The sequence below is a fragment of the Neolamprologus multifasciatus genome, chromosome 14, assembly GCF_963576455.1.
Source record: "Neolamprologus multifasciatus chromosome 14, fNeoMul1.2, whole genome shotgun sequence".
Classification (NCBI taxonomy): Eukaryota; Metazoa; Chordata; class Actinopteri; order Cichliformes; family Cichlidae; genus Neolamprologus; species Neolamprologus multifasciatus.
The window spans coordinates 20,182,873-20,209,746 of NC_140452.1; the positions used below are offsets into that span (position 1 = coordinate 20,182,873).

The 26,874-nt window shown below is 40.3% G+C and overlaps 1 protein-coding gene across 4 annotated transcripts in view; it reads left to right on the plus strand.

Moving 5' to 3' along the window:
* Positions 1–26,874, plus strand: part of grik4 (glutamate receptor, ionotropic, kainate 4) — a 347,454-nt gene that overhangs the window by 169,181 nt on the left and 151,399 nt on the right. For all 4 annotated transcript variants that reach the window (XM_085184287.1, XM_085184286.1, XM_085184288.1 and 1 more), the window contains one exon: positions 2,360–2,493. In XM_085184287.1, the coding sequence (XP_085040413.1) occupies positions 2,412–2,493 (82 nt within the window). In that variant the 5' untranslated portion in view covers positions 2,360–2,411. The remainder of the gene's footprint in view (positions 1–2,359; positions 2,494–26,874) is intronic.

Here is a 26,874-nt window from a genome sequence, read left to right on the forward strand (position 1 = left end):
AGTTGAAAGTGAATTAGGACATTACATACACTTGCTGGAGTCCTTGTCTTTGTCGATAATCTCTGACCGTTCCTTTCCTTTCTTACATCTTTATCTCTGAGATGGCATTCATTAACTCTCAGGAAATACAGCAAATGTACATTTAACTAGCAGACAAACTGTGTGACAAACTGTGCAGAAACAAGTTGTGTATTTGGTGATACTTGTTGCGTTGTTTGAAAAGCTGAATTTAAAATAACCTGCCATTTAAAGAAATGCCAAAGTACCACAACTGCAGCTTCAGTTACATCTGCACCCTGAATGCGTCATGAGAATGAGAAAAGGAATGTGTTGAGGGTGTATGTAAACCTGGGATATTTTTATTTTTATTGTTGCTGAGCAAAGCTGTCCATGCTGTCACTGGAAGCGATGTCAGGTTGTAACACGTGAAAATATCACATAACACATATGTGAAAGTAATATGTATTAACCTGCCTGTCAGACTTGATGGCTCATTAATTGGTGTTGGAATGCTAATTCCAGTCAACTTTAACCCAAGTACAGTACTGTAAAACAAATTTTAAAAAAAGTTAATTAAGAAAGTTTCATGGCATGGTAAGACTTGCATTGTGGCTGATTTATTTATCTGGTTTTATACTCACATGCTACTTTTCTGGCCTTGGCTAAGAAATGGCATAACCAATTAACCAAAAACATGCTACACATAGCAGCAAACACTAAAATCTGTGAGAAAGTGTGTAGATTAAATGAAACAACATTGAAATGAACCGATACTAAGATTTGCATGACACTGACTCAATCTTCAAATCTCCCTCTTTAAATGTTGTCCATCTCTGGTCCAGTTACCCACCTGAAACACTCTAGATAAGCACGTCCTGTAGTCCAAAGAGTGTCTTCCTGCATCCAGAATAATCACACAGGTGCAAACGCAGGACTGTCAGCTTCCTCCCTTTGAAAATGATATTGTGGCTACATTTGCACCTCTCCTGGCTTTGTGCCTGCATAAATATAGAAGACCTTACTCTTTCCAGTCCAGCTGCAATAGCCTTGCTGTCTGCCATCTTCATACTGTCTGACATTTGGATGCTTTGCCCTCCACGCACCTAACTGGCTTACTCTGTTTGGTAGGATGAGCCTAAAGAAACTTTGCTTGTTTTTTGTTGAAAATAAAGTATTTTACGCAGCTGTAGTGTACTTTATAGCAGAAAACAGTCACTGTGATTGCAGTGACTTTGTCCCTGACCCCCATCCCCCCACCCTAGATCCACCTTCAAAAAAACCCCCAGAAAGTCTCTTTATGATCTGGAACATAAAACACTGCCAAAGAGAAGACGCCGTCCTCTATCGCTGCATACCAGAACCACCCACTCCTTTAAGCTTCATAAATGTCAGCTTGAATAACGCCAGACCTTGATGAAGAGTGAACAGATCTCATTTTAATCAAGCATCTGAGAATCACTTTAAGAAGGTGTGATGAGGTAAAATAGGTTTAAAAATACCGTCAAACGCCTTAATGGTTTACATTTGTGAATCATGTTGTGAATTAATTATGGCATCTGTTGATTTTCTAGTGTTTAGCCTGATAGAGCTGCATGCAATTAGGTGAGGGAAAATATAAAGAAAATATAGGAAACGATTACATCTAGAGGACATTAACTGCACATGGGAAAAACAAATAAAATAGAATAAAATTACTAGAAATTTAATACTAAAATTACTAAAAATGAAACTATTTCTTAGCTATTACCTACGATAATTCCATTTTGTGCCTCCTGTGGGCAGAAAACTCGCTGGTATGGCAAACCTTTTCAGCAAACAGTTAGTTATTTACACTGGCGGGAAACAGGGAACAACATTATGATTCATTTGGAGTCATATTGCTGTCCACCTGGGAAATGGAAGTCAAATATATCCCCTTTGGTTTTCGGTCCTTTACAACTCCTGATGGAAACAGCTCAGAGGGTTTAATACAGACCCAGAAATTTGATTCAGGATGCTTCAAGTCACCTTATGTGACTTTTTGCTTCAATACCAGGGAGATAAAAATGGATTTTATGTTTAAATATGTAACAAAACAACAAAGACCTAAAAAAAATAATAAAAAGACTGTTGCCAAGTAATACAGAAAAAACAGCAAAGTCATTAAAACTCCCATAGGCTTAAAATTCACTTAGCTGCAGTCTCGCACTGACACTAATAGATTCCTAGCATGCAATGAGAGATGGCATGAGCAAAACAGAGATGAGGCACTGTATATCCGAAGGCTTATCACTATTCTGCATAGATGTGGCTTGTGTGCGTGTCCAACTTGATGCCTGCTGATGTATAAATGGTGTTCTCTTCTTCGTATATTCTTCAGGTGGCTGTGACAGGGGCACCCCCGGGGCAGGACCCATGAGGAGTCATAGAAGATGCTCACAGCCTGGGCGCTTCTGCTCTTCTTAGCCATGTGGGTGAGAAGCACCTTTGGTGGCCCGCTCTCCTTTCGAATAGGTAAATTGCAAAACATAATGGCTTCCACTCTATACAGTGCATGCTTTTCATTCTACTTGAAATATCAGTGAATGAGTGCGTTTAAGTTTTTAATTGTTGACTGGGAATTGGCATTTTGTTGCTTCAGAGCTGTCAGCTCAGATAGCTGGATACCCTAATCTTTGCAGTCTCCACAGTCTTGATAAAACTGGCTGGAGGAATTCAATCACAAATGTTGAAAAGTAGCCATGTTTCCTCACATGGCTGTAACACATGGCCTGAGGTATCAAAATTAATGTGTGAATGTGACACAGTCCTAATTGTCTGTAAGATACTACAGAACTACAGTCTATGATCTATAGTTGTTTTACAGTTAGCCACAGCACAGTTTAATGCACCATAGACTTTCATGACAACATTATAGTTTAAGAGTATCTGGATGGTACAAACTTAATACTATATACTGTTTACTGTTTACTGTTCTTTACTGTGTATGCTGTGTACAGTGATACAGTATAGCTTTAAGCAATTAGCCACTAAAGCAAGCTGGGACCCAAAACAAACCTATTATTCTAACTTTGCACATACTGGAGGCTATAGGTCGAGATTTCCCCACCCTTCCACCTGCATATTAAACGAAATTTAAGGTGCATAATTAGACGAGTGTCAGCTGACCTATCAGATACATTGATTACCTCTCTGTTTATTGCAGCTCTTTTGAATATTTAACTATAAAAGTAATCTGAGCATAGCAAAAATCTGACTCTTATCCTAATGTTGCCCTAATCTTTCCCTTTTTTCACTGTTGTAAGCAGCACTTGCAACTCTGCAACTATTTTGACTGTGACTGTTGGGACTATTGAACAAACATTTTAAAGCAATTGCTAAAATCTAGCAAAACCACTGCAATACTGTGGTTCTGGAAATAGTGGCTGATCGGTGGACCAAGACTAGATTTTTCACTGGAAAGTCTGCTTCAAAAGTCACATAAACTGCTAGAGTATGCTGGTAACCGATGGAGGTTGGTCCATCTTGTTATTATTCTCCTACAGTCAGCAGCTCTCTGACTCCCTGTCACTTGCTCCCCGTCTACCAAAAGTGTGATTGACTGTCTCTTCATTTATGTATAGAACCCTTGTCTAAGGTTGGAAACGCTTGTTCGTGTGTGTGTGTGTTCCTGTCTAGCTATCTTTGTGAGAACCAACAGTCACTTGTGAGGACACACAACCCGGTCCTCACAAATTTGAAGGCATTTAAAGGCATCTTTGAGGCTCAAAATGTGGTTTTAGTGTTAAGGTTACAATTAGGTTATGGTTAGGTTTAGGGTTAGGGTTAGGCATTCATTTTTAACAGTTAGAGTTAGGGTAAGGGACTAGGGAAAGCATTATGTCAATGAAGGTCCTCACTAAGATAGCTGAACGGGGTTGTGCGTGTGTGTGCACTACATATAGAAATTAATAGCATACAGTGAAACTGAGATAGAGATTCAGAATGACATTGATTCTGCGGCTCCCAAACTGTTCCCTGCTGTGATTTCTCAGTGGTCAGCTTTCAACTGTTCTTTTAACAAGAACACTTGAAAGTGAGATCTGTGTGCAGGTTAGAAGGGTGCAAGTTAATAGCACAGACGCTGTGTACAAATGGCCATGTGGTTATATTAAGACTATTAAAACATCAAATAAATCCAAAGGGTGCATTAAAAATAAGAGTGCCTCTTTAGATGATGTACAAATGCAATTCTAATTGTTCAGAAGAAAAAAAAGAAAAAAGCTCAGGGCTTCATGGCTGATAAATGCACATTGGAACTTTAATGTGTCATCCTTTCTTGATCTTTTGTCTTTTCCCTTTACTTCTCTTGTGTGTAAAAGTCTTTTTATCTTTCCAGTATTTTGAACCTTGACGAAACTGAATCAGTTCAAACTGTCATTTTCGAGCGCTATCACCATCTCTTATTTTTGAACAAGGCATTTATGTATCACTCACTGTTTTTCTACCCTGTCTGTTCTGTCTCATACAGTAGCTCTGTCACAGCACATCTGCTGTTTGCAGAATTTTTTGCTGGATTGTCACATAATGCCCCAAACCATTTTCTGTATTTTGAAAACAGCAGAGTTTCAGAGTTTACTCCATCAACACAACCAAGAACAAATCATTCCTTGTTTGTGAATATCATCTGAGAAGTAGCTTGCAGCCGCATGCCTTTTCTTTCTCCCTGTTTTCCCTGCAATCCTCCACCTGATTGTAACAGCTCCACAGCAGTGGTGGTTTATATTTATCTCAATGTTGCATCGTTGATGGATAATTAGGTGCTTGGCCTGTTTATGTACATTTCTTCTAATCTCACATTTGCACAGAACCCCATTCATTGCTACTTTATTCCAGTACAAGGCATAGATATGCAAAAGTACAAACAAACAGCCACATATACACGTTTCACAACCCACAGAGGCACACAAACAAACACATAACCCAAAACACCACTACAACTCTGCCATTTGAGCTGCAGGAGATGGTATTTAACATGGCCGTCCCTAGAGTCCTGCCTGGCTGGCATAATGTCACTGTCTGGCCTTCTCTGAATGTGTGAGTGCCAAAAACAACCTCCTGTCCCTCACACATTTCCACCAGGACCAGCCAGCAGCAAGCTCAGTGTAGGTGAACTGAGGAACTTCTCTTTGTGTCTGCCATGTTCTTAGCAAATCCAGGGATTTGGATCTACTTTTGTTGGAAATTAATTAAACCATGTGATGCAAAGTAAGTCTATTTACTTTAATTTTGATGAGGAAAATTTGTATAAATATAACATGTCTTCTGGCATTTTTACTGCTGTCTTGTGGTGGGGAACGAATTATGGGATAAACAATGTTTAAGTTGCAGTGGAGTTGCGATATCAGTCTGGGAAAGTACAAATTGATTTTCCTTCATTGTTCCTTTAAAAAAAAAAATGAAAGTAACGACAGGTGAAGAAATAAAGAATAAATAAAAGAAATAAAAGAGGTGAAATCAATCGCCAAAAAATAAATATAAAAGAACAAAATGAGAAAACAAGAAGACAAACTGCAAACACTGCCTAAAAATGCTGGTTCACTACCATATGGTGCAGCTTGTTGCTGTGGGTGGTATTCAGCCATTAGTTAAGTGAAAAAGTGTCTCCTTTCTAATTCTATCCAGCTAATAACTTGGTACTTATGCTTATTTCCAGACAGTCATCTTCTAAACACACATTGCTGTTATGAGCTAGTGTCTGCTTTTTGTAATACAGAGAATAGCTGAGCTATTCAGGACCAGTGCAACTTCAATTTCAACAGAGACCCTAAACATCTAGCTGGGTTTATAAAGAAATTTAATCAATGCCTGAATATAACCCATGAATAACGACTGCATACATCAACATAAGGCTTGGCTCATGGACAGTGCTCTTTTAGAGCATACGTGAAGATGAATGAAATCAAAATGACAAAACTGATAAAATGAAATGGAACTTACTGAAATAAGATGAAGTCTCTTTCTGTCTTGAAATGAGAAAGGTCCTTTAATGATTCTTGGGGCCCAAATAGCCAGACTGTGACGAAATTTCCGGTGTGCTGTCTCTATTATCTACTACCCAGGTAGGACTAATGGGGAAATTATGGTTCAGCAGTGGTGTCATGTGGGCAGTCTGTTGGCAGTCCATGGGCAGCTTTGGACTGCCTTTCTACCTGCAGAGAGCGTCTGTTGTTAGATTGGGGGCAGAGCCAAAAATATGTGGTATAATTTGTCTGCAAGCTACTCTTTCTTCTGCTGTTGTTGGTCCATCAGCCAGCTGAGAGAGAAGTTCTTACATCTAAAGAGCTGAAGTGAAACCAAGTGAAAAAACAGTGTCCACTGTAGTCACTGTCTGTGCTTTTTTTTCTTTTCTTTTTTTTTGGGCAAATCTCAGCCTTTCACCAATGCATGGCGAGCACCGTGCAGTTGTGATTTTGGAATATTTTGATGGAGAACTTTAGTGGCAGCTGACCACCTGCCCCAAAAAGCTCTCCTCAGGAAAATACCTCCACGAACAAACACAACCAAGGTACCATAAATTAAACATTACAGTGCATAGCGCTTATCTGAAATCCAAAGGAATGGCTTGACACACTTCTACACATCTTCTATGATAATATCATTGGCTATACCATTTTAAAGACCATCCTGAATCTCCCTGGTCTTGGCCTACCATCAGTGGTTCTTCAGAATCTTTTCTTCTAGTTCAAAAACCAATCAGGATTTCTCAGCACTAAGAACTAGTCCTCACAGTTCAGGGCCAGGATGTCTTTGTTGTGGTCTGTCACCATCACAGAGCAAAACCGTTACACGATTAGAGGCAGTAATCTCACCAGGAAGAGGCAAACACACTTCCTGTGCATAAGGTCGTGTCGCACATAAACCAACCTTACAGCAGCCCTGAGAACATAATGTGAAACAGCTCTAAATGATTAAAAAAGGGTTTTAGTAGCTCTGTCTTTAACGTGGATTTTGCTACAATTAGAGCAATATTCAACAACACTACCAACATTGTCTTGCCCTGCAGAGACTCTCCATTCTGGCTGGTTTAATAGGAGAATATGAAAGTAAATTATCCGCCCCTCATACATGAACATGCCACATAAACACTAGTATTTTTTATATATGCTCACTTTATTTTTATTGGTGCTTTATTTTATTAAGTCACTTTGCATTATATGAAAAAAAGTATTAAGCTACACTTAAGGTATTTTCAGAGCCATTGCTACAGGTGTATAAAATGAAGAGCATCTAGCTATGTAGATGCTCTTTACAAACATTTTTGAAACAATGGGTCATTATAAAGTGCTCACTGACACTGAGCATGGTATAATAGCATGCCACCATTGCAACCATTGCATTGTATGTAAAAGTAGCTGACGATCTGCTGGCTCTAACGGCTTCTCTGGCATTAATATCAGCACAAACACTGTGCTGGGAGCTTCATGGCATTAGTTTCCATGCTTGAGCAGTTCCTGTAGGTGTACTACAGGAGTACTAAGAGTACACTGTACTCTTTTACGGTGTGGTCTGCTGGTGTGGCAGCTGATCCGAAGGGCCATCTCTGTTCTAGGATGCCCACTGCACCCAGTGGAGGTGGTGAGAGACAGGAGAATGGTGGCTAAGCTGCCATCCCTTCATGCACCCCATGCAGGAGACTCTCGCAGCCCTGAGCAGCTCCTTCAGTGCCAGGCTCACGATGTGGGACAGAGAGATTTTGCAGGTCTTTCCTCCCCACTGTTGTCAGACTCTACAACACTCTACAAGACTTTGCAACTGACCAAACACACACATCCACATCCACACATGTGCAATAGCAATAACACTAAGTGCAATACTCTTTTTCTGACAACCTTGTATTTTACTCAGTTGCATATAGCATTTGTATTCTATTTTTATTCTATTGTATATACTATTTAATTTTATTCTATTCTATTGTGTACAGTATCTTATTCTTATAATCTTATCCTATTCCAGTGTTTTTCTACTTTTTGCTATGTAACTATGCACCGATCACGTTCTGCTGTAACAAAACAAATTTTCCACGTGTGGGACTAATAAAGGTTATCTTATCTTATCTTACTATATAGGGAGCCCAGTACTTTTTTCCATATAGTGTATTTTAACTGTGTTATTGCACTGCAAAACCAGTAAGCAATTTGTCTAATTGATTGTCTTTGAAGGTAATTTCAGGGATTGCGTAGCTTGTCAATAAACAGCTTGAACAGCTGTTTATTGACTATGTTATGCAATGGCTGGCAGGGGGATGTATGAAAAATAGATATCTCACTCCCTGACATTTAATTGAATCATTGGTTTCTTATTATATATGTCCTCGAGGATAACTCGAGAGGCAAGATGTTGGCTTTATTTGCACATTTGTTATTATTATTAAGTGCAATAGAAAGAATAATTTTGTATGTGTTTGATGGTCTCCTCCCAGTTGTACATGTCCAGAGGGAAAGACCAAACGGCAACTTTAACAGATGCCTGAAAGTTATTAATTTGCTTCTTTGAGAGGCAGCAGTTTAGTACCGCGGTCAACCCAGGTATTAAACATGCTTAGCACATTCTCATTAAGCTTTGCTTTCAGTTTAGCTTATTCAAAACATCTAAATAACATATGGATATGTACGTATAGGGGGGGGGAATGATCCATTTGAGTGAGGTGTTTTTACATGTTATCATCTGTCAGTGTAAAGCACACCAGTAACAAAAATACCAGCAGTTTTTAAAATCCAGGAAATGGTGTAATGGCTCTACTTCTAGCTTGGTACTCATAGATCTGCTTTGCCAGATAATCAGATAACAGCAAACATTTTTTTATGTCCGTTTGTTACTGAAGTTTCTCAGTTCTAAGCATTAAATAAAACAATGTTTTCAATTAAACTCTTAAGAAGACAGCTGGAATTCTTGTTTAGCTAACAATCAACTGATTTATGTAAATAATCTTCAATTAAATTTGAATCATTATTAAGACAACTTAATGTCATAATCAGAGAAAATGAAACTTCATACATAGTAATAACGAAATACTCACATATGCTGCCCTAAAGTTGCTGCTGTTCTCACAATTAATGCATGAGATCCAGTCTGAGGAATGTTAAACATAAAATGTTCAGATTTTTTACATTACCCTTAAAACACTTACAGAGCATCCCAGACTACTGAGGGAGCAGCAACAGGACTATCTCCACAGGAAGAACTCAAATCGAATCTTTGTCTGCTTCTTTGCTCTCTTTTCCGAAGTCAGTGGGAGAACACGATAGAGGATTCTCGGTGGGGTAAATTCAATTGTTTTTTCTTTCCCAGCAGCAGAGTCTGACCCTGCACCATCTACCTGGCAGGCTGGCATCATGCAAGCTCTTAGTGAGGAATAGTTTGTTGTGAGATAAATGTATTGAATGCAAAATGTGCTGTTATCATTAAATGTTTAATAAGGAATACCGCATCCTATATGGGCCCAGTCATGTAGGTCTAGAGACCCGTGGTAACCACATGCAGGATGTTGCTTGCTGTTGCTGGGTGTCAAAGATGATGCTGCAACAAAAACTTCCTTGTGATTGCTTTGGTTTCCATGGTTGCCCGTACTTTGTATAGAGACTTGTCTGCTAACACTCACCAGCTACTTATTAAGCAGATGTCAAACTGTAGAAAAGGCAAGGCAAGTTTATTTATATAGCACAATTCAACAGCATGATTCAAAGTGCTTTATAGAGACATTAAAAAAACAAAAACAAATAAAAAGCATGATTTAAAATGGAAAAAAAGGAAGGAACAGTAGATAAAACCATTATTTAAGATATAGATTTGAAATTTAAGCTTAAAAGTAAAACAGTGTGGATTTGGTGCTTTATTCAAATGCAGCTGAGAACAGGTGAGTCTTCAACCTGGATTTAAATAAACTGAGTGTTTGTTCCAGATATATGGAGCATAAAAGCTGAATGCAGCTTCTCCATGTCTAGTTCTGACTCTGGGAACTGATAAAAGACTGGATCAAGATGACCTGAGAGATCTGGAAGGTTCATACTGGGTCAGGAGGTCACTGATGTATTTTGGTCCTAAACCATTCAGAGCTTTATAGACCAGCATCATAACTTTAAAGTCTATCTTCTGACAGACAGGCAGCCAGTGTAAAGACCTCAGAGCTGGACTGATGTGGTCCACTTTTTTGGTCTTAGTGAGGACTCGAGCAGCAGAGTTCTGAATGAGCTGTAGTTGTCTGACTGACTTTTTAGGTAGACCTGTAAAGATGCTGTTACATTAAGCCTACTAAAGATGAATGCATGGACAAGTTTTTCCAGGTCCTGTTGAGACATCAGAATTTTTAACTTGAAATATTCTTGAGGTGATAGTAAGCTGACTTTGTTATTGTCTTAATGTGTTTTTCTAAGTTTAGGTCTGCATCCATCACTTCACCCAAATTTGCAACACAAAGCAGAAACAAAGACTATTCACCTCCAAAATAAAAGTATTGGAATATGTTGGTTTCAGTGGCAGAAGGCAGAGGTTTTACTCTGAAAGGGAGTAAAACTACATACATACTACTTACTACTTACTTACATATTTTCTTATACAACATGTCTTATTCACACCCATTCAAAAAAAGTCTTTTGTTCTATGCTTAAGAGCTTTCTATCGTCCACCCACAATCAAAGAGCAACTTAGGGTTACTATCTTGCCCAAAGATATTTGGCATGCAGACTAGAGCAGCCAGGGATGGAACCATCAACCATCACATTAGTAGATGGCCTCCTGAGCTACAACCACTCAAGTTTCACCATCACTGATGGTTAGTCACCAAGTGTTTGTGGACAAGTGGGTGCTTTTCATGTAACCAAAACAGTTGCAAAGAGGTTTTTGATGCAGCATTTTCTTTGCAACCAGGTTGCCAACTGCTCTCTAGGCCTTTGTGATTGCGGTTGGGTTGGGTCAGGTTGGCTGTAGCTCAGGAGGTAGCGCAGATTATCATAATCAAAAGATTGGTAGTGTGATCCTTGGCTGCTGCAATCTCCAGTCTTGGGAGAGATCCCCATGATCTCAGATGTGTTCATCATTGTGTACAGTGAATATTAGATACAAAGCACTTGGGTGTAGGAAAACGTGCTTTGGTAAAAAGCATGGCCTCCTATTTTGGTGCTGAATTTTGGCAATAGAAATAAATCATTTGCTGCAGTACCAGTATTAAAAATACTGTATTTCTGGAGAGAGTGGGCTCTAGTTTGTGTGCTTGTATTTGTTCACATCCGTGACCACTGTTATGCACTGTATGTGGCTCCAGACACCAGGGGCATGTAAGGTGGATCAGCAAAATTGAAGCCCACAGGTAGGGTCTAATAGTGTAATTAGCCCTGCTGAGGTAATACCCACAAGTCAGCAGCATCACACTGTCACTTCCCTCAGTTCAGCCCCATCTACGCTCACAGTGACTTATTAAGGCTGGCTGCTAGAGCCACCATGGCTGAGTCATTGTGCCCTTGCCTCCAGTCAGGTTCATTCTGCCCTCGCATGCTCTGATTTCAGCTGGCATCTATGAACTCATTTAACACACTGTTCCTGGAAGAGCAACGAAGTGTGTCAGAAAGGAAGGAGAGTAAATAACTGTGAGGGAAGCATCCTGCAGTGCTTTGACATATCATTTGAATTGTAGCGTTGGTTCCTCTGTGGTGAAAAATGCAAATGTTGGCTTGAATGGATGCTAAAGCAGAGACCAAGATGTCCAGCTGAGGAGCCACAAGAGGAGATTTAATGATTAATCTCTCTGCTTCTAATTAGTATGGGAGCCATTAGGTTAATGACACTCAGACATGTGTACTCACGGAATTGAAGCCACAGGGTACATTTTCAGCTAAACCTCTTTTTCGCGACCACCTGTTACAAGAGTCAACTCAAACTGCTCAGTTTTCTTTGATTCGGTCTGAGGCCAACAAAGGTAATGAGGGTATATCAGAAAGAAACGGTGCTTAATTACAGAATACCGCATGTGCAGAGAAAGAAAAAGGCTCTTTGTTATAGTATACATCAATCATGTAATTGGAAAATGTTTGTCCAGGACTGTAGAGAGGAAATTATGAGCAGAATTAATCCCACATACATGCACATACAAATCCATCCTCAGGCGCTGACTGAGGGGGGAAAGTTTATGATTAATCTCCAAGGTTTTAATTAGCGGGGCAGGTGCTGAGACCAATCATTTAGTTAATGGCAGGAATGGCAGATAGGAGTGATGTTATGCAATTATGCACACTGTTTTGCTCCTGAGCCTACCACATAAATTATTCACCAAATCTGATAAAGTCACAGTGAATAGGTACGTAGCGCGCTTGTACTTTAGTTTTAACCACACACATCCCAACAAACGCACAAAACACAGCCTCCTGAATTAATGTGTTCTCCACAGATAAGAACAAATTGAAATAAATATTGCCCATTTGGTCATGTGCATGCACACATACTCTATATGCACTCTAAAAAAAACCCCACATGTTAGCTATTATCAGCTACACACAAACATAAAAACATTTACAGTTCAATTATTAACAAACTAATTACAAGCTGCAGGACGATGTTTGAGGATGTGTAATGGGGCACTGCCACACGCTGAGGTGGAGGAATGTGAGAGCGAACAGGGTTGCTATCCTTTTCAGTTATGCGATGATATAGAATGAAAGGTATAACCAGAATACTGGCTGAAGTTTAAATGGAATCAGGGCCTTGGTTGTTCGTTTTGTGTTGTCATCTGCTCACGTGCCAGCCTATAAAACAAACAGTAGACCAAACAGCATCTATAACCCTTGTGATTATGGCATTAACCAGCTTCTTATCTACTGCCAGCCTACCTCTTATGAAGGTCCTTGCATCAGAGATGGATTGCTTCTTCTGACACGGTCTCACGCCTCGCTCTGCCCTGACATTCATTTCTGTTTTAGCTGTCACGTCACTGCAGCAGAAAGATCTTTATGTTCTGTATCAATTTTGCACTTAGGTTGTGAAACATAAGTCAAAGAATAAAGTGTGAATCAAGTGAGCATTATTTTATATCTGAAATATGTAAAATTGGACCCTTTAGCAAGTAAATTATCACACAGAAATGATTGTTAAATGCCTTTAAATATAAAATGTGAACTATGTCATTGGAATACTATTACTAAGAGATCTTGAAAAGGGAGGTAGTGATTACATGAGTAGACAGATAGATATGATGTTATTGTGTACTGATGCTCAGTTGATGCTAAAAACGTTGGATTGTCTCATAATTACATTACTTCCTTTACACTTTCTTAAGCAGCACATTCCTGAATTGCTTGCAAGTGGTCCAGAATGCCACTTTTAGGCCACGGTCTATTTATACTGGCTCCCTGTAGAATTCATAAACCAACTGATTGTTAAGTTCAAATACTCAGAGGCATACATGATGAGTCACCCACCTAAGCTGTAGCTCTGTTTCTGCGAGGTATTTAATCTACAATAACTAACACTTAATACTTTGGCCTTTATTTTCTCCGGGGAGGAATCGGGGACATTTTTTTTCATTGTTTATTTCTATTCGTCCCACATTTGCACCACACGGCGCTGCATCTCTTCGACAAGGACATCAATTTCCTCTTAGAAGTAGCTGTGTTTGTGCAGCAGATCTTGACTCTCCCCATCCATTACAGTCAGGGCATGGTGGAGAGAGCACTGCTTTTAAAGGGAATTAGAGGAGATGATTTGATTATTCGTGATTGATGTCAACCCCAAACTTAGTGTAATTTATTCTCTCTGTTCTAAACCATTTTACACCTCCAGCACGTGAGCACCATGCCTGCGTTCTCAAAAGGAATTAATATCAGTCGTTTTTTTCAAAACTATGCAAAATCCACGAACTTGTGCCAGTGATTGTGCTTATGGCTCGATTCATTAAAATATAGTTATGAATGCTGTGAAATGCCCTGCTTTTTTCCTGTGGAGAGCTAGAGGGGAAAAACAGCTTTTGTTGGCTGTGCTTTGATTAGGGTGAAATAAAACACAACATCAATGCAAGGTTAAAATCCATGCATATACTGGCTCAGATATACAGAGAATCATATACAGAAGCATCTTCCCTCCCTAAATGCAATGATAGCAAACTTTTCTGATGTCCTCTCATCGAGCTGCTTGTTAGTGTGATGCAGAGATCATGTTTTTTATGCATAGATGGCTACAGCAGTGTGATCTGCCAGTTACAGTGTGTTCTGTAACTGCATGTCCTCAACACAACAATATTATAATATAATGTTTAAACATTCCTGAGTCTCAGTACCGTCTATATTGAAATTTATTTACCATTTATACCACATTTATGATAGCACAATTTTATTAGAGGTGTACTCTGAGTGTTCTGAGCACCAAAAGTGTTTGGTGGTAGTGCAAAGAAAAGATTTGGTCTGAATAGAGTTCGTATGAGTGTTATTCAGGCCATGGGTCAGACTGGTGAGAGGTGGGGTGTGGGGGAATAGTGTTTGTTAACAGTCCAAATGGCCCGGGGGAAGAAGCTGTTTGTCGGTCTGGAGGTGTGGGACCTTATTGACTCGAGGCGCCGAGCAGACAGCAGTGGGTCGAACAGAAAGTGGGCGGAGTAGACAGTGGTTTTGCAGATCTTCTAAAACTTTAATGTACTTTTCTGCATTCATGATTCAGAATCAGAATATAAAATGTCTTTTAATTCTAATTCGGAATCAATAATCCAGAAAAGTACAATCAAGTTTTGATCCAGCATGCAGTACCATGTGGAAAGTGTCTTGATTCGGACATCAACCAAAAATGAAATGTCTCAGCAGCACCCAAGTACACACAGGTATCACGCTGTTTGATGTTTAAAAGGAGTATAAAAGCCAGTAGTTAATTAAACACTGGGACTTGTATAATGTCCAGAGGTGTGGTTGTGACAACTCAACATTTTTAATTTTAATAGCTGTAGATTTAGATTTTTTTTTTTTTAAATAAACTGCCTCTATGAGGTTTGGATTTGAAGGTGTTTATTGGTGAAGTTGTGTATTCGTATCAGCCACATTATGTTTTGTCAAATTTTCCTTACATATCCATCCTGCTATGTTTTCCGGTTGTTTGAGCATGTATTATTTACCTTCATGTTAAAGTAGTGAAGCTTTGACACAATGAGTACGGTGCCTAAGTGCTTTGAAGACTATTCCTGTGTAAACACAGATGGGTAGGTGGAGTTGCTCTGTCATTTAAACAAACAATATAATAAATGAGGAAAGTAATTAAAGAGATTGAAAGGAGAACCTCAGGTTTTTTTAAATAATGAATAACCTTAATATTGTGCTGTAATACAGTCGGTGTAAAACCATAAAAGAGTACTGCAAGTGTTATAATGCATATAGTTATTACATGGTAATGACCACAGATGGGCTCAACAGTAAAAGCCTGCCTTTAATATTAGCCTGCTTCAAATGAAAGCCTGCTGCTTTCTGGAGCTTGGGTAAATGAAAGCCTTTAACTGTTTGAGGAAATATTTGGTGGTGAGATTAACTGCCCCCTCTATGAGATACTCTGACCAGTGTCACAACAACACTACTTTCCAAACACCAATCAGAGAAATCCCAAAGTGTAGTTTGATGCAATCTATCAGAAATATTAATAGATATCCTAAACAATGAGAGAGTCCCTGACTATAAATTAGCATCTGACACTATAAAACTGGGGAAACACTCAGACTGTTTCAAATGATGCAATACTTAAAATGATTTATTCAGTACTTAAAATTACTTATAATATAATTTGTGACTCGTTTCCTGTAAAATACCCTGAAGTTATACACAACTTAAATTTACTTACAGTATAATTATTTCTGCTACTTTGTGAAAACTTGAATTGTTACCCTGTTATTCTACTATATGTATCAGGAAGCCTTCGTAGGTAAATAAAATATATTATAATTTCAGGTAAAATACATTTAAATTCCCTTTAATTATAATGTGCTTTGACTCAATTAGTTACTCATCCAACATATATACAAATAGTAAATACTATAGTATGTTATATAGCCTACACTCCCAAGCTTCCTTTGTTTTCTGACAGATTTTCTTGCTCATTTTTGTCATTTCTTGTGTTGTTTATGCTCTTTTTGTGTGTGGCCCATGCGGGCTGTTTTACAGACTCTGCCTTTTTGTCTGTTCGCTATTTGGATTATTTACCTCACTGCCAGGCTTTCTGTGGATGACCTCTGCCTTTCCTCTGAATAAAGGTTTGGATTTTGGAGCTTTTTACTTAGTTTACCCTGCACTTGGATTTTTCATCTCAGCGTTCATTACAGATGCAGAATCCCTACTTATGTGTCAGGCGGAGACGGGGAACACTCTGCTGCTTTGTATGTATCGACATGCCACAACCTCAGAGACAGTAAATGACCTAGACATATGCGGCACACTACTCCATTCAAATGTGCAAACACGCAAAAAGAAAGATTGTATTTTTGTGCTTTAGCGATATTGTTTCTGAAAGCTTTCGTGCCAATAAAGCTGAACTGAAACGTAAAACTTAAGCGGAAACCCGTGAAGGAGATGCACAATTATGAAACCAGCTGGAATTAAAACATAAACCATTTTTAAATTTATTTTGTGTCCCCATATTACCTTAAACTGTATAAATAACAAGACAAAATAATAAGTAACAAGCATATACACTATTATCTGTAACCTCAGATGCACACAACTAAATTGTGTCTTTTTCTGTTCACCTCTGTTAGTAAGGCATAAAGGAGATCACAAATGGCTGCCATTACAGAGAAACATCCGAGTCCAATTTATGCTGTATAAGAATCAACCAGTCACACTTGCCACACGTCCTTGCACTATAGATGTAAGTCTTGTTTTTTTTTATGGCCACAGAAGCATGCATTATTCTGCAGCTCAAAGTAATGGCAGCTATGCTGAAGCTAATGGCCGTTGTTTTGGATCATCACAGAAACTTTGTTTGGGATTTTCTCTATTACCACAGGAAAACACAAGGAACAACTGCGATTAGTGATGAGATAAAGCTCAGTGTTCCTACCAGGCAGTTTCACACACCCAAGCAGCTGTTTTTTTCCCTCCTCTCCTGTTTTATTTCTGTGTTTAGTCTACGAGGACAGTGGTGTAGAGGAACCCCCACTGGCCCCTTCTTCACTTGCCTTTTTCCTGCATTTCAGATGGATCAATTCTTCTAGCACAGCAAACCTTAACTGCTGACATTTGGAGGTTAAAGGGTATCAAGTTGTGTCCCTCGTGCATATGAAGACCCCAGATGCTTATTTTCACCTGGCAGCAGGAAGCTTCATGAAGGTTCACTATATCCCCCTGTATGTGAGCCCTCTCCCCTACTGAAAGCCTGACCTATGAGCAGAAATTGCCAACAACAGGGATACAGTATCTCTTAAGATGCAGTGAAAATGGGAGAGTGGATGTCCTGGGGAAAGGCGTCTTGGGGAGTGTTCAGTACTTGCTTGCAGTGTTGCTATAAACTAAAATTTTTGACCTGTATACTATTGAGTGTTACTGTAATTATTTAAAAAAAAAGGCAGAACAAACAAAAAAAACTAAAAATAAAGTTAACTTTTTGAGAATGGGCACTTTTTAAAGAAAAATGCAGCTGTTTACCTAACAATACGGCCAATTTCTATATTTTTTTTTCAGTAGCCCTAGGCTAGCTCAGAGCTCCAGATTGTGCTGGACCAACATTAGCAAAACAATGAAGGAAGCCACTTTTGTTTATTTTGTTTAATCCATTAGTAATGGTGAAAAGCAAGCACCTCTCATCTCAGCGGGGGTCAGCCTGACACTCCCTTTGGTTGTTTACTAAATACGGATAAATTATTTTGAGCTTGATTACATTTGGCACCTTTGGCATTTTATTCATTAAACAGATTTAATTCTTTAAATACAGTTTTTTACAGACACACACATCACAATGTACAAGTACAAAATATTGCCTGGTCGCATCCTGCTTTGGTCAGTGTGCCTTGTGCCATATTTTCATCCATATACTTGCATTAGCATTGCCAGACCATATGCACACACATAGATACATACAATAGCATACAATAGCACACACAAAACTCTTCTCCCTTGACACCACATTCTGCCAGTCCCTCTCCATTATGCCTCACCTCTGATCATGGCTCACAGTGAAGAGTTTGGCGAGCCCTCAGAGCACCGCCGACCCAGCTGCTGCCAGACTCTCTGCCATAACAATCAGATGGCACAGACATCGACAGCTGCCACCTTTGCCTTGAGCACCACCTCTGGCTACACAGATGCTTGGTGGTGTGTTCATGTGCACTGGGTCCACTTGTGACTGTGTCGTAACACATGTGTGCACTAGCCTGTAAATCTGTGGCATTGCCTACTGTTCTATTTGTGTCATTCATCCACATATGGTATATGGTAAATGGTAAATGGCCTGTATTTGTATAGCGCATTTACTAGTCCCTAAGGACCCCAAAGCGCTTTACACATCCAGTCATCCACCCATTCACGCACACATTCACACACTGGTGATGGTAAGCTACATTGTAGCCACAGCCACCCTGGGGCGCACTGACAGAGGCGAGGCTGCCGGACACTGGCACCACTGGGCCCTCTGACCACCACCAGTAGGCAACGGGTCAAGTGTCTTGCCCAAGGACACAACGATCGAGACTGTCGGAGCCGGGGCTCAAACCGGCAACCTTCCGATTACAAGGCGAACTCCCAACTCTTGAGCCACGATTGGTAAACTTATTTACCAAGTGTTTGTTCGGAAGGGAACGCTGCTTGACTAATAGATAACTAACCCCGGGAGGGACTAGTACCGGGGATGTTCCCAGTTCTAAGCAGAATCCATACAACATGTATAGCAGGTTATGGAGACAAAAGGAAACCTCATCAGTTATAATACTGTGAAAGAAAATTTGTTAAAAAAAAATAAATTCATATGCCTTATTGTTTGTATTTTGCTATGTTTCAGTGATTCAATAATAACAAGCTTGAAAATCAGAGTTTGCAGTGACCAGATTTATTGTTCAACACAGCCTGAACTCTCTTAGGCTAGCTTTCATGTCATTTCATTAAGTAGCCTTCAGGAATCATTCTCCAGCATTCTTGAAGGTCATTCAAAGCTCTTCTTTGGATGTTGGCTGCCTTTTTTGTTCTTTACTCACTCAAGATGATTTGACAGTGCTTCAATAATGTTGAGGTCTGGGCATACCTCTCTCGTGACATCCTCCTAACATAATGATTATGATTTGATTCAAAAATGTCAAATTTGGATTCATCATTCCATCAGACCTGCTGCCACTGCTTTCAGTCCAGTTCATCTGTAATATGGGGTACCACAGCTTTTTCTCCCTGATTCTTTCAGTAGTTTCAGTGATGTTTCATTTAGGACTATACAGGCTGCTACTAACAAAGTGCCTAAAGATACAATTTTGATTTGGTTCATTCCTAAAAACAAATCCAGAAATGCATACAACTAAAGGTATCATTAATGGAATAAAAATATCCTTAATGATTATATCATAAAACAATCTCTTCATTTTTACTTAGTTGTTGTTATATCTGCTGATTTTAAATGGGCTGTTGTATTGTACTGTGCATCTTAATATAATCCAGTCATCAGATACCCTGTGAGGAAAGAATCACGCAAGTGGAAATGAAGGAAAAGATCAGATGGAGGACAGGGTACAGGTAGTGGTGAAATGACACATTTCATAGCTCAGCATCAGTGACATCGTTGTAAAGTACAGGCACAATTAAACACAAATACACATATATAACTGGGACTGCAGGCCAGTATGGCAGTCTATCAAGTGTGTACAGACAGCTTGACTATTTTCACTGCGCAGCCAACTGTGTTATTAACTCGCTCTGTGCTGAATCAGTTGACAGGTCTCTGGGTCCCATTGAGTGTGTGAGTGTGTGTGTGTCTGTGTGTGTGTTTGCATGCCTTTTTTTTTCCCTCTCCTTCTTTGCCTCCCAGCTATCACCAGCTCCCTCGCTGTTCAGGGTCAACGAAGATTGTCCCTCTTGTATTTCTGCTATCTCCTTACCTCAGATTACACAGAGTGCAGTCCTGTAGGAAAGGACCATGGATTACAGCCCACTCCTGCAAAAATGTGTCCAGTAGTGTCCCTGGATCCCTCACCTTATCAACCACATATGCACACCAACTGGGGCTCCCATGAGGGCTCTATATCCACTGGTTTCCACTATCCTTTTTGTTTCTCTTTCACCCACACTGAAGTAGAAGTGCATGTGTATACTCAACATCAAGAGAAACTAATGTGGTAAACACTTTGAGTCTACTAGTTACATTGTAACTAGTAGACTCAAAGTTACATTGTAACTATACATTGCTTTAGCTCAACCCTTGCGAGGAACCTTAGACACCTATTCAGCATTTTCAGCCTTACCAGTATGGAGTTCGGTGTCTGTGTATTTGTTAACAGTGTAGATGTGCTGTGGTCACATCCCCACGCAGTGTTCTGTGTCCCATGTGATGTTCAGGTAAACGTATAATGAGGCAGAAGTGACCCTCAGCTGAAGCACTACATACCAAAGCAAAAGCAGAAACACTGACTATGAGTTCTAGTAGATGGAGAAGCAGAGAGCATGAACTACAACATTCACTGGTGAGGGTGGTGACGACAGACTCTACTGTACTTGTCGCAGAGTCCAGCATTGTTCTCCCTGGAGTTTTATTAGGCTAGTCTATGGAAACTTTGCTCCTACTCAATTCAACTCCAAATCTCACAAATTACTTCTCCTGCCTTTTCTCCCTCTAGGCATCTCTCCACGTCGTTTCTTCCTGGATCGCTATGTTCCCTTCACTGTTGTTATCTTTGTAGTCTTTTCCAAAGTTCTTTTAGTCTCACGAGGAAAGCTCGAAGCCCAGTTGGAGTCTCTCATAACATCCTGTTCACTGAGAAGCCTCAGAAACCTCACCAGTGTCTGTCTCTCAAACTACGCTTATAATCTAATCTAAGTGATGGGTTCATAGATGAATTTGGATGCTATGTTGTTTAGAAAATATTAGAAGCAAAACATGGTCACAAGATTGTGCTATTTCTTTTATTTATTTTTGTCTTTTTGAAGATTTAACAGGCAAAGCAGCGCAAGAGAGGCGGAATGAGAAATAGGACTGTGAGCTATACCACTATGAGCTATGCTGATCCTGCTGAAGGGCCTAAGGAGCTTTAGTTTTGTGTCTTCCGGTGATGGATACTCATAGAGTCCATGACTTTAGCCGTGTCCCTGCCTGCCCTGTTGAAATGTTGATAAAGAATCGATGCTTCTTGTGTTGCGCCCATCACTCAGAGTGAGGACATGAGACATGCGCTGCGTAGTGTGTGTCTGAGAAAGAGAAAGAGGACGAGAATGAGGGCCAGCAAGAGGAAGAGGGAGATGAGTGATTGAAAGCAAGGTTATTAAAGTCATTTTCACGTGGTGGATTATATTGGGACATTGCCCTAAAGCAACAGGATGAACACAGGCCCTGTGTGTGCTGTTAACCCATTGGGGTGGATGAATCTCTGACCATTTTCCAGGCTGTCACATCAAAGGCTATCAAAGATACAGCCTTATATTTATAAAAATGTAATTTTTCCCGTTCACCTGTAGTTATGTGTGGCTTTATGAATGAAATCTGTCTATTCTACTGACAATCATCGTTCTCCTCTCGCAAACCTGTGTTGGCATGTTATATATAGAGTCAGACCATATCTTTGTAAACCTTAGCATCATTTTTGTCCACTTTATCTGGAGTGTGCAAGCATAAGTGGCATCCTTTGCTTCTGGATCTGTCTTCCACCGGGCCATCCTGTCAACCTGTCATCTGATCTGTGTGCTATTCAGCTACACGCCTCCATTTTAGACAGAACTGCAGCACAGTTTGTAGCAATTTCCCAATCAGACTCTGCAGAGAGAAGAGGGCTTTCGCTTCTAAATCACAGTTGCCCATTTACAGTGGGGCAAAAAAGTATTTAGTCAGCCACCGATTGTGCAAGTTCCCCCACTTAAAATGATGACAGAGGTCAGTAATTTGCACCAGAGGTACACTTCAACTGTGAGAGACAGAATGTGAAAAAAAAATCCATGAATTCACATGGTAGGATTTGTAAAGAATTTATTCGTAAATCAGGGTGGAAAATAAGTATTTGGTCAATAACAAAAATACAACTCAATACTTTGTAACATAACCTTTGTTGGCAATAACAGAGGTCAAACGTTTACTATAGGTCTTTACCAGGTTTGCACACACAGTAGCTGGTATTTTGGCCCATTCCTCCATGCAGATCTTCTCAAGAGCAGTGATGTTTTGGGGCTGTCGCCGAGCAACACGGACTTTCCGCCACAGATTTTCTATGGGGTTGAGGTCTGGAGACTGGCTAGGCCACTCCAGGACTTTCAAATGCTTCTTACGGAGCCACTCCTTTGTTGCCCGGGCGGTGTGTTTTGGATCATTGTCATGTTGGAAGACCCAGCCTCATTTCATCTTCAAAGTTCTCACTGATGGAAGGAGGTTTTGGCTCAAAATCTCACGATACTTGGCCCCATTCATTCTGTCCTTAACACGGATCAGTCGTCCTGTCCCCTTGGCAGAAAAACAGCCCCATAGCATGATGTTTCCACTCCCATGCTTCACAGTAGGTATGGTGTTCTTGGGATGCAACTCAGTATTCTTCTTCCTCCAAACACGACGAGTTGAGTTTATACCAAAAAGTTCTACTTTGGTTTCATCTGACCACATGACATTCTCCCAATCCTCTGCTGTATCATCCATGTGCTCTCTGGCAAACTTCAGACGGGCCTGGACATGCACTGGCTTCAGCAGCGGAACACGTCTGGCACTGCGGGATTTGATTCCCTGCCGTTGTAGTGTGTTACTGATGGTGACCTTTTTTACTTTGGTCCCAGCTCTCTGCAGGTCATTCACCAGGTCCCCCCGTGTGGTTCTGGGATCTTTGCTCACCGTTCTCATGATCATTTTGACCCCACGGGATGAGATCTTGCGTGGAGCCCCAGATCGAGGGAGATTATCAGTGGTCTTGTATGTCTTCCATTTTCTGATGATTGCTCCCACAGTTGATTTTTTCACACCAAGCTGCTTGCCTATTGTAGATTCACTCTTCCCAGTCTGGTGCAGGTCTACAATTCTTTTCCTGGTGTCCTTCTAAAGCTTTTTGGTCTTGGCCATGGCGGAGTTTGGAGTCTGACTGGTTGAGGCTGTGGACAGGTGTCTTTTATACAGATGATGAGGTCAAACAGGTGCCATTCATACAGGTAACGAGTGGGGGACAGAAAAGCTTCTTACAGAAGACGTTACAGGTCTGTGAGAGCCAGGGATTTTCCTTGTTTGAGGTGACCAAATACTTATTTTCCACCCTGATTTACAAATAAATTCTTTACAAATCCTACCATGTGAATTCATGGATTTTTTTTTCACATTCTGTCTCTCACAGTTGAAGTGTACCTCTGGTGCAAATTACTGACCTCTGTCATCATTTTAAGTGGGGGAACTTGCACAATCGGTGGCTGACTAAATACTTTTTTGCCCCACTGTAGACCAATTGCTAAAATTGCGCCAAAACAATGTTCTCCTAAAATTCTGCTTCATTACTAATTTGAAATAATATTTTTCCAGCAGTGTCTGCGGTATGATATTTGACTTTTCTGATCACACTAATACAAAATGGGTAAACTGATATTGTTATTTTCTCTCACTTTAACTAACAACGTTTAAACCTCAAAAAGTTGATTGTGTTTATCTGGACGCAGCATTTTCAAACATTTTAGCAGTCATCCAAGTGACTTCTTCAGCCTCAGCTAAATGCCGGTTTCCCAACATTTAAACTGTAGCTATCCATCCATTTTCTCAACTGCTTGTCCAGTTCGGGACCGTGGGTTCTCAGCAAAAACAGAACAAAAACAGAGGGTAAACCCTGGTCAAGTTACCCCACTACCACAGGGGGAATGGACAGAAAGCCTTTCACATCTATGGCCAGTTTAGAATAGCCGATTAACTTAACATGCATGAATTTGGACTTTGGAAGGATGAAGGAGTACCCGGAGAGAACACACACAGGCACAAGAGGAACATGCAAACTCCACACAGAAGGACCCAGGGCCTCATTTCTGTGAGATTATGATGCTACCACTGCAGCATAAAATAGTATACCAGTAATGCTTGTCATTAATCACACACTTACCTCCAAAAGTTAATGATTTACTATCAAAACGTTTAATTTTAACTTCTGTTTGAGATCTTGAATAAACAGTGGTTATAAAGGAGCTGTAGATTCATCTTCAGTGGTTTATTATGCTCGCGAACAAATGGATCTAAAGCTCAAAAAAAAAAAACAGAGAGCAGCAGAACAAACTGATTATTAAACTCTCACAATAACCATGAACTTATAATAAAAAAGCTCATCAATTGATTGGCAGATTGTTCCCGTTCTAGATGCACTATAATTGTACCGAACTGGAGTCTGGATTGACCTTTGCGTTAGAGGAAGCTTGTCTAAGGTACATTGGACTGTTATAAAAGAAGTGGTCCTGTCATCCACTGTAAAAGATCTATTGGAATAATAAAGGTCAGTTTCCAGCAGGTTAAGCTATCATGTCAAAATGGCGAAAGCCCTTTTCAGCTTGCATGTGGCTGCTTGTGGTCAGCAGCCTATTTAAGTGCGTCTGTGGTTACATACACAATACGATTATTTTACACTGTTGCTGCATATGATGCAGTGTGTGTGTCTGTAGTTTTTAAGTAGAGGACAAGCTTTTCGTTTAATTTAGTTCACAGGAGATGACGTCTTAAAAATTCTTTCTTCTTCCTCTGTCGATGCCACAGTCTTCTCTTTGCCTCCTTTCCACTCATCTAAATGTCTGCTGGTCTTCCTTGACCTTCCAGACAATTACATGCCAGTGGCTCTATCTTCTAGCCCAGGCCTGTTGAGGGAGATATACTGACTGACAGGTAATGACACCCACTGAGAGCCGGAATTCCCCCAGGCTCACTGCCTGCCTGCCTGCCAGTCGGTCTGCTTGCCTCTATTCAATCCCCAGGGTCCAGAAGTCAAACTACAGCCGCCACATCAACGCTGTTTTCATCAAAATAACTCCCATCATCCTCCTCCTCACCATCATCATCGTCCAGATTATCCTTGCGCCGTACACATCAGTGTATAACAGTCAGCCGTCTCGCTGTCTGTCTCTGACAGGATCTGTCAGTTTGTTGCTCGTTGCAACAGGTCTGCCCAGGGTTTTCCCTCTGTCACCATCACTTCCTGTCACTTTCCTCCTCTTTTTCTATTTCTATCCGTCTTCAGCTCTCCCTTAAAACCTCTTTCCTCTTCCTGCGTCTGTCACTCTGACTCTCAGGCTCAGCATTAACGATCATTCAGTTTTACTTATTTTAAAATACCATTCATGTTCTTTTCCTGCTTTCCTCCACACATGCTCATCATCATTTTAACGGGATGAGCCAGTTACTTTGAATTAATTCATCCTGTGTCACAGATACTGATGAGCTGGCTGTGATTTATGCGAGGATAAAGTAAATGTCTGTGTAGACGTACTTGCACGTATGCTTGTATGGAAGACAGGGACGGAGCCATAATTCATTGAAGTTGTCTTGAGACTTGATGGGACCCTAGGCTGAGCACCAGGTGCTGCCATTTTCTCTGAAGTGATGGAGTTTAAATTTTCCTTTGCCCCCACCGGAAAACCAGACGCACAGCTATTCTGCCGTGAATGTCGGGCTGCCGCAGTCAAGAGACTGAATATACATTCAGGTGTGAAGGCACTTGCAAAGGTTAAGAGATGTTCTAAGAAAAGAAAGAAAAGAGACTGTTCAAAGGCTCATTAACACTCACACACACACACACATGTATGCAAATGTGCATTCTTTGTGTTCTATTTTAGTTTTTAGACTCAAAAATTCATTGATTTTGTTTGATTTATTAATAGTCAAATATTTTCCCCTCTCACTCAAATAATCTGTAACTTAGAAAATCAAAGCCTCATATTTGTATTGGTTCCATTAAAATCTTAATCTGCTAGTACAGTCTAATCAAAAGGAAGAAAAAAAATGTATTCCCATGTCGTGTTTTGTGTGGTCGTGTGTCATGTACGTCTGTCTTACGTGAATCAAAGCGGCACAGGAATTCATAAAAATCGTGGAGCACTGATCTATCCGTGCCGTCTTTCTTCCTCTTTTTTTGCATTGCTGGCTCTTGTCATGGCCCTCCACAGGCTCTACAGCCTTTACAGAATGATCTCCGCTGTTGTGTACGACTTTTGACAGAAGCTGGCAATACACTACCGAATACATATTTCTATTTCTGTCATCATGTTTAACCCGGAGCGATTTATCCTTCCATGAAGGAATGAATGTTTTTTTTCTCCTTTTCCTCAAAGCCTTATTCCACTGCTACCACTTCAGCATTTCTTAAACCTCGATTCCTGAATTCAGTTGAAGCGTCACATTCATGGCAGTGACGATGACAGAGCTGTCAGCCAGCTTATGATCGGTTGGCTTCTGAAGCCATCTGTCTGATGGAGTAAGTAAGGTGTTTTGGGAAGGCTGAAAGTAGCAAAAGGTAACTACTCTTTCACATTTGTTTTTGCGTCAGCTCTAAGTTTAAGGACACAGCTATTACTGTTAATGGTTAGAATTTGCTCACATCATCCCCGGAGAGTGATTTGCCATCACCTCGATGATTAAAACTCTCCTATGAACGTCACTCCCACTCTTAGCAGCGCAGACTTTATCAATAGGTGTGTAAGCAGAATATGTTTTAAGGTATTTCACTGCCCTTTGCCTGCAGCGTTGATTCTCTTCAATGTTACTGCATGAAAAACACAGCAACCTCATTAACTTAGG